The sequence below is a fragment of the Phaseolus vulgaris genome, chromosome 1 (genome assembly GCF_000499845.2).
Source record: "Phaseolus vulgaris cultivar G19833 chromosome 1, P. vulgaris v2.0, whole genome shotgun sequence".
Taxonomy (NCBI): domain Eukaryota; kingdom Viridiplantae; phylum Streptophyta; class Magnoliopsida; order Fabales; family Fabaceae; genus Phaseolus; species Phaseolus vulgaris.
Genome location: NC_023759.2, coordinates 14,879,215 through 14,888,635, shown reverse-complemented (window position 1 = coordinate 14,888,635; position 9,421 = coordinate 14,879,215). Strand labels below are relative to the sequence as shown.

Below are 9,421 nucleotides of genomic sequence, written 5' to 3'. Positions count from 1 at the left end.
GAACTAGTCATGTTTGTGGAACGTAGTCTCCTGCTTGGTTTTGACTTTTTCTTGGATTCGCTCTTGCTCTCGTTTGTACTCCTCGTTTTCCTTTTGGAGGACCTTCATGGCATCCATGAGTTATTGTAAGGCGGGGGTATCGTTTCCTTCAGATCCCAGTGGTCCTTGCCTTGTGTTTCTCATCACGTCGGAAGGCACAATCACGAATGTCGATGAGATCAGGTTTTATCGGGCCCCACAGTGGGCGCCAAATGTTCTTGCCGATTGAATGGGCAATCTCCACTTCTGCTTCGTCTCCAATTGTTGCTTCAAGGTGCCACTTCACTGGGACAAAGGGAGCTCTACCTCTTGGTCACACTCCGACGATCAAGTCAGTGAGAGCATTCAAATATCAAATCAGTTTCAGTTTCAAGTATTTAGAAACAACATACCTTTACTAGGGGCCTCAAGCCCCTTTTATAGATATCCCTTCAACGGTTTTCTCCAATCTCAACAGAGCAAGATTTCATCATGGAGAATATAATCTCAATAAAAAACACATAATCATAACATAAAAAACATATTGCTTAAGTGCACCTTTATTTTCGGATGCTTAACAATAACATGCACCTTTATTCTTGGATAGTAACTACTTTATTTCCAACAACTTTTATTTATATTTAATTAGCATATATATTATAACCAATCTAAATATTTTTTCTATTTAATTATCTTTTTCGAATGTCTACAAACATTTGAGCCGAACTCATGAGCCACTCATTAAATCTGAACTGGTCCAAAAACTATGTTAACCTAAATACTTAGACCAAGCTCCCGAATAGTAATACAAAGATATTATTTTACATTTACGTTTAGCTTGTATTATTCAGAGTAAATGTTTCTTGTTATTAGTGCATAATATATGCATATTACTTTTTCGATTACGTGTGACATTTTCTATATCTTTTCATATTATAATATTGTTTCCTGATTTCGCTTGTTACACAATAAGTTCCTCACATATTTTAAAAAATTAATTAAAAAATTAATCAAAAAAATAATAAAAGTATTATTAAAATTTATATTAAAGTTAAAAAAAATTCTACATAAAAAATAATTTTTATATTTTGTAATTATATGATAGGAACTCACGTACATTTCTATCGAAACAAAAAGTAAAATTATAAAAAATATTTTAATTTTTATTTAAAATCGTAATTAAAATTATACGATAAAAACACTTTCAATTTATATGGGTAGTTTCTTAGATAAAAAAAAGTAAAAAAGGTTGGTTAACAAATATAGAAATGCAAAGAATAAAATAGGTAAAAGAAGTGCACACTAATAAACCGTTACAATATCTAATTTTCATTATTAATGGTTATAAATTGTATTTAATATAAAATATTCATTAATTTAATAACAATAATAATAATTAACGTTTAATAAAAAAAGTTACTGAAATCGAAACCTTACTAATTCAATATTATTTTCTTTTCAATCTAAATAAATAAAACATAGGAAGCAGAGATGAACAAAGTAAGAGCATTTTGACTCTATACATATTTTTCGAAATCAGTTCGTCCGAAATTTACTTTTGAGAGAATAAATTTTATAAAATAAAAATAGTTTAGAATTAGAGTTTGTGGGGGCTGAATTTAAAATAGAATTAAATTACCAAATATCCCTGAAAGACACCCAGCCACATACATATGAAAGAAGGGGTCACTATCTTTATTAATAATAATAATAATAATAATAATAATTATTATTATTATTAGAATAGTTGAGAGGAGAGGACTTCAATGCCACACCACATTCCTCCTATCACAATGTGGTCTAACCAAAATCACCTACCTCATGAGATGGGGTCCTAATAATATATTTTATTTATTTCCTAGAAGAAACCCTACCATGTAACTATTTTAACATTTCAAGATTGTACTAGCAAAATGTAAATTCACAAAGTAAGTTGTAATGTTCATGATCCCATCAAAATTGAACTCTAAACATTAGATTTAAAAAATATATATTTTTGTGTGTGAATATATTTCAAACATGGAGAGAAAAACACTAAATTATAGAAATAAAAATATTATAAACTTGAGAATATGACAACGCTAAATTCAGAATTGATTGATCCAATAATTAAAAGAAAGAAATAATTAAAAATAAATATTATTCAGAAAGTTGTACTAAATTTCCTCATCTATCCACATACAGTGACACAGTAATTGTCCAAAAGGGAAGAATCCTATTGCTAGTGCTAATCACCAAAACCAGCTCACACACATCACAATTCACAACACTCAACAATCATCACATTAGAAGAAAGAGAAAAAGAGAGAAAAAAATAATAGAAAAAAGTAAAAGAAGAACCCTCACTTGCACTGCATTGCATTGGACTGCACTGCAGCACCTCCTTTTGTTCCCTCCCAACCAACCCCTCATGCCTTGTCGCTGAACCGACCCGACCCGTTGAACTCGCCGGAAACTTTGTCCAAAAGGGTCTCCGGATTTGCCCATGGCCCTCCATATCCGACACTAGAGACCCTCAAGTTTTCGCCTTTTCTCATTTGCCTTTCCGTTTTGGGTCTCAATTTCTGAAATCACTGCAACTGAGAGAGATTTTTTGAGTACTCCTGCCTCGACGACATGTACGTGGTGCCGCCGCCGCAGCGCTCCGATCAGGAGTCAGGATCCGGAGATTTCCGGGTCTATCAAGCTTGGAAGGGTAGCAATGTAAGTTTCACTTCCGATTTTATTTTTGGTTATTTGCTTCAACAAGACTTGGATGCAGTACTTTTAAGTACTTGTGTTGCTGTTTTTCAATCAAAGATTACAATTTCATTTCATCTTGATAATCGTCATAATAAAAGTTTATTAAAGTTCAGTATGAATTAGATTAGATGTGAAACTCCGATTCTGACTTCAGAGCAACATGAAAATCACCTAAGCAACTATATTTAAGTCGTCAGTTTTCACAGTTTTTTTCTTGAGAAAAGGAAATTGCTTGTTGAATTTGTTAATTAGGGCTGTCACAGTTCTGCTGTCAGAAAATTTTCCCATTTTGCAAGTACTTTTATGCGTCTCAAATTAGGTAGCTTTTCTATTATTTGTGGTTGCTGTGGTCTTTTCTTTGTGTGGATTTAATTTGTACTGGTGTTGGGTTTTTGGGCTAGGAGTGTAATAATTTGGAAGGGGGTTCTAGTTGATATGTGCTGACTTTGAGACTCGTTATTGTAAAGAAAATGGATTGATTTCTGTGGATGGGTGTCAGGTTCTGAAGCAGTGTTATGAAATGACCAGTGATTGTAATGTAACCCAAAAACCACAACATCAACTGGTCTCCTTTGTTTGATTGATGTGTAATGTGTTAGGTTTAAGCTCATTTGTTTCCAGTACAATGTTTGAACCGAGTATTGATTGGACTTTTGTGTTGCTTTTTTAACTGTTACGGTCTTAGTGAAAGTGTGCCAAAGCTTTTATTTGCTCCGGAAAAAAATGGGAATGGATCAAAGATTTTTGCATTTTTAAGAACTGTAGAGAATGTTTACTCACTTACACACACACACACACACATATATATATATATATATTTGAAATAAAATATTAAAGCATAACATGGGTACAGGAAATCCTGGGTACAAGCTACTAGGTCTTCTTATTAACTGTACCATATTCAGTGGTTTTTGAACTACAGATGATACGGATCCAATACTAGCTTCCCTAGTTTTAGTTGCTTCTCACAGTTTCCTTCCTTCCTAAAATTATGCTTTGGAGAATCACAAGCACTTCACTTTTAGGATGTGTTTGGAAAGAAAGTCATCGGAGATCTGTTAAATTTTAAGAAAAAAAAATTAATGTAAATAATTTTTAATGTTATTTTAACAAGTCTGTCTGTGTCATAGTATTTGATTTAATATTATAATATTGGATGATTATTATATACTTAAGCAGTAACCAAATAAAATGAATCAAAACATTATACTTTGAACTATTGTGCTCTTTTCTCTCTAATCTTAGGCAAACCCAAAGAATAGGTGTAAGATATAAGAAAATCATTGAGGCAGCAATTTTCTGATGGTCTCTCCAAATTGATCATAAAAAAACCTACTAACCTTTGAGCCTCTACATCATATGATGTACCTTCTTTTGTCCTTTGATCATGAGGTGTGGAATCTTGATGTACTTATTGTTCAACTTTCATTTTATAGCTTGTTTGTTATACTTAATAAAGAATAGAAAAATATTAATTGCATTGAAATTTGAAATATGTTACAGAATCAATTCAGTTATGACTATGAGGGTGCTTATTCATTGCTTTGATCATTTTCTTGCAGAAATTTTTTCTTCAGGGAAGGTTCATATTTGGACCAGATGTGAGATCACTGGCGCTGACAATTTTTCTTATTGTTGCTCCTGTCGCATTTTTCTGTGTCTTTGTTGCCAGAAAACTGATGGATGCTTTTTCTGACCACTGGGGGATATCCATAATGGCTGTTGCTGTTGTGTTCACAGTTTATGTGAGTCTTTTTCTCTCATGTACGATATTTTCTTTCTCTGTCTGTCATTCAACTGTGTTGGTAATCTTCTATGATTAGAATCATAAGAAGCATTCCTCTATATTCAACCTCTCACACTTGATTGAAATGAACTGATTTGGTTAAGTTGTTAATGAAATACAGCATGCTTTTTAACATCTTCACTTCTTCATGTTTTCATTTGGAAAAAATAGTCAAAGCATAGTCATAGTCAAGCAGAACTAATGCATCCTAACAATTAAGGCAATCCCAATTGTAATGAGGAAGTTGGGTCCATGGTTAAGTCAAACGTCATGTTGTCCTTCTTTTAGATCAAAGACAATAGTTTAATAAGGGAGGGAATGACATCCTTCCTAATGTTGCAAATAATAATAATTAATCTTTTAAAAGACTTTTGCAAACCCTTTTTTCATGGCTATTAACACTTTGCGAACCCATTCTCAAATCAAAAGCTAGCTATTAAGAGCAAAAAACCAAGCACTAAATACTCTACCAAGCTTCCTATACTAGTCAATGTGGGACTTAGGCACCCCATAATACTCTATTGGATCATGTGTGAACAAATTAATTTATTGTAAGTCTATGGGTTGAGACTTCCCCTTGAATATCTGAATATTCTTGTGCCGTCCAGGATTCCAAAGATCGGACATTAGACGGTCGTACCATCCTAGTCGCCCATAAGGTGATGTCTCCATTAGAGGGTGAAAACGGTCTCTAGACGGTCATGTGATCAGTTCCTAAATGATCACATATTGTTAGTAAGGGATAGGCTTTGGGGTGATCATGTTACTAGGTTGTTAACCAAGAGATTGGCCTCTGAGGACCTCGTCAATCTCGGCTATATTCGCAGCATGATATTGAGATTCTCGCAAAAACTCTCAACTGGCTCCTAAAACATAGGCATTCATTTTCTGTTAGGCGGATTTTTCTGATTGTTTTCAGGGCTCTCTGCAGAACGTGAATTGTCTATAAAAACGGCATCTTTAGAAGAAAAAGGGTGAAGAATTTTTTTTGGCAGGACTAAGAAATTCTGAGAAACTTTCTCATTTATCAGGGAAGAGAATTCTCATTTGACTCTTTACCCGGAACAGTTCCTCTTTAATTAGAGGCACCAAATGAAAGCATATGTAGTGTTGTCATAAAACTTTGCGCTCCTTGCTTCTTCCATAGACACATCCAAAGAAATTCTCCAATCTATGGGCATCAAAGATTGATCGCCCACACAGATATAGAAGCCTACTCCATATGTAATCTGGCCATGACCTGCGTGAATTGCTATTTAAATAAAAGATTTTTGGAGGCAGTTTTTGGTTTCCAAGTTTCTTCATTTTCTTGGGGTACTTTAATGAAAAAGAAATCTTGTGCTCGTACACCTTTTCCTTTTATGTGATTTTTTATTCATGTGTTTTCTTTCTAGCATAGATAAAGGGATTCACTTGGTATAAAAAATAATGGCATTCTATCAAAACAAATATGTTTAATCTGTCATATAGTCTAGTCTTGTGGTGGTGGACTGTACTTGCAGCAATGACTTGATTATATAGTTTAGACTGTGGTTCGCAATGGTAATGCCATAATACTTCTACAACTCTACATGGTTATAAATGACTTGTGTCTGGAAAATTATAACTACAGGATTTAGGGAGCCAATGTGGATAGATCTTGTAGGATTAATGCAGTTGGCTCTGACGGTATTCATTTTATGCAATGCAAGGTAGCATGTGATAGTACAGTTGGGTTATGCTATTTTATCTTTGTTTGATTAATGTTTGGGTGAACCATCTCTAGTATCCAGTGACATATCAAACTTGAACTTCCTGGAGGCTATAATGAAATATAGCATTTGAAGGACTAAAATTAGTTCAGACAGCAGTTTTTGTTAGTTGAAAATTGTATTTCATACATGTGAAGAATTTATTTTGAAAGGTGAATTTTGTTATGCTACACGCCTACACCTAGATGTTAGTTCTTTATGTTCGTGTCTGGCTTATTAGTTGGTTGCCAAAATGATATGCTTTATTTTCAGCTATCAACTTCTTGTTTATTTCTTATTTATTGTTTGGTGCTTATGTCATATGATAGAGGAATATCACCAATTTACCGAAGTTTGCACCCATAATATGTTCTCTCTCTCCAACCCTATGCTGATGCTACAATATTTTCAGGTCTTAGTTCTTCTTTTGTTAACATCTGGTCGAGATCCAGGCATAATTCCACGCAATGCACATCCTCCGGAGCCAGAAGGTTTGGACAGTAATCTAGATGTTAGTGCAGGTCAGACTCCTCAATTGCGGTTGCCTCGCTTTAAGGAGGTTGAGGTCAATGGCATCCCTATTAAGGTCAAGTATTGCGATACTTGCATGCTCTACAGACCTCCTCGATGCTCACACTGCTCCATTTGTAATAATTGTGTGGAACGGTTTGATCATCACTGTCCTTGGGTTGGACAGTGTATTGGACTGGTAAGTTGGATCTTCTGTCTCCCAAGTGTTTCTTTTTTTATTATGCCCAGAATGTTTTGGGGGAAGAAGAGCTTGATCTCGTTATTAATTGTGACAGACTTTTCTGAGTCAGCTTTGAACTTGTTGAAATTGTTCATAATAATTTCATTTTATACAGGGTTTCTCCTGAGAAAACTCGTTTTATAAATTTATTAAATTCAATCTAGCTTTCTTGTAGTTTTGAATTTTAAGTTTAATTTTACTTTCAAGTTTATTAAGTAGCATTGCTTGCATTTGTGTTAATTATTTTTTTTGTCTTGAGATTACTTTTCAGTCACCATTGCTTTGTCATTCTTGAATATGCATTTTGTATCTTAATTGTTTGCACATTGTTATGCAGCGTAATTATCGGTTCTTCTTCATGTTTGTCTTCTCAACTACGCTACTCTGTATATATGTTTTTGCGTTTTGCTGGGTCTATATTATAAGAATTATGGCGGCAGAAGAGACAACAATTTGGAAGGCAATGATAAAAACTCCAGCCTCCATAGTGTTAATAATTTACACCTTTATATCAATGTGGTTTGTGGGCGGCCTCACCGCCTTCCACTTATATTTGATCAGTACCAATCAGGTAAGCACTGCTCTTTTGAATCCACATGCTTTAGATGTAAGCTAGCTTTTCCGATTATACAGCATGATATTGGCCCTTTTGCTCTTGCAGACTACTTATGAAAACTTCAGATACCGATATGATCGGCGAGCCAATCCATATAACAAAGGAGTGTTGAATAATTTCAAAGAGATATTCTGCATCAGCATTCCCCTGTCAAAGAACAAGTTCAGGGCAACAGTGCCAAAAGAACCAGCATTACCTACTCGATCAGTGGGTGGAAGCTATATGAACCAAAACATGGGGAAAGTTGGGGAGGACATAGAGATGGGAAGAAAAACAGTATGGGAGATGGGTGCTGGAATTGATGATTCTGAAGCTGGATTAAGCAATGATCGTGTGAATGTAAAGGATGGTGAATTGTCTCCTGAAATGAGGACCACAGTTGATGACACAGACCGTGCCGGAATGCATCCTAGGCGATCTAGCTGGGGAAGAAAAAGTGGAAGCTGGGAAATGTCCCCTGAAGTTTTGGCTTTGGCAGCCAGGGTAGGGGAACCAAACCGTGTGGGTGGAAACAGCAGTAGTAGTTTGACACAAGATAATCGTCATGTGTAGTGTAGCCAAATGGCATGGCCCAAGGGACCTAGACCTGGAAGATTTGATTTTACAGTCATGATAGAAGAAAATATTACACTGTTCATGTGGTCAGTCTACATCAAAATCATGTGCAATGTGGGGTTGTTAGTGTTTTTTAGGCATTCTGCTTCTAAGAAGAAATTGTTTGGTGTTCTGAGAGTGAGCTTTGCTTTGCTTTGCTTCAAATTGTATTATGCAATTGATTAGCCTTTCCACCTGTGAAAGTTGCTGCAGCTCTCTATCTGTGGGTGGCTGAAGGCTAGTCACATGAAATATCCTGGAGGAAATCAATGATTGGATCAAGCGGAATTGTTCTTGCTAACTTATCTTGATGCTTCAGTTAAATGTAGTTGTTGTGTTAGGATGAGAAACTTAATGAGACATAAATCTTCACTCTTTCTTACCACTCTAGTGCTATTGCCATTCTACTTTTAACTAGGAAGATTGCGTACCATGTATAATTCCATAATGTTTCTGTTACAAATACAATCCATGGCTTGGAACACACTTTTTATTATTCTTTTCATCCAATTATCTATCAATGGATGTTAAATCATTAAGTTTAAATCTGAATTAGTTGTTGAAAAGGGATTATTTAAATACTAAAACTTAAATCCATTCCGGTTTGTAATGTTCTTCTATTAGATTTAGAGTTAATAGTTAGGATTAGGTAAATGTCAATTTGTGTTAAAATTAAGTAATCAAATTTGATTGAAAAATAGTATAAACAATACTTATGGTGGGAATTTTCAAATTTGACTGAAAAATGGCATAAGTAATAATTGAGGTGTTGAATCTAAGTTTTATCTCACTTACACTATTTTTAATTGATCATACAATAATTGTCTATTTAGTTGTTTCAGAAACTGCTGTTGAACAATTTTGAATTTCTTTAACGGTTGAATGTTATCTTCAAAATGAAAGCAATTAATGTGCATGATAATAAAAAATAAATGCATTCAAAACAATGGAGGAAAGCGAATTTATGAAAATAATTTAATAACGTTGGAAAAGGAAAAGGTAATATATATTGATGTGATAAAGATTGGATGTGATAAGATTAATAAATTATGATTATTGTTCACGATCATTTTGATTATTATGATAAATTTATAATTAAATATTTATTCATAACTAATTATTAAAAATTGAGTAGTAGTTATTTTATATTGATTTTGTAATAATCAATTATGTAATAATTAATT

The 9,421-nt window shown here is 34.0% G+C and overlaps 1 protein-coding gene across 1 annotated transcript; it reads left to right on the top strand.

The window, feature by feature from the left end:
* The first annotated feature begins 2,203 nt into the window (after positions 1 to 2,203).
* On the top strand, positions 2,204 to 8,783 carry LOC137813664 (probable protein S-acyltransferase 7). The gene is made up of 5 exons (XM_068616039.1): positions 2,204 to 2,721; positions 4,323 to 4,505; positions 6,689 to 6,985; positions 7,365 to 7,598; positions 7,689 to 8,783. Exons 1-5 carry the CDS (start codon positions 2,635 to 2,637, stop codon positions 8,193 to 8,195), a joined length of 1,308 nt encoding a protein of 435 aa, XP_068472140.1. The 5' UTR covers positions 2,204 to 2,634; the 3' UTR covers positions 8,196 to 8,783.
* The last annotated feature ends 638 nt before the right edge of the window (positions 8,784 to 9,421 follow it).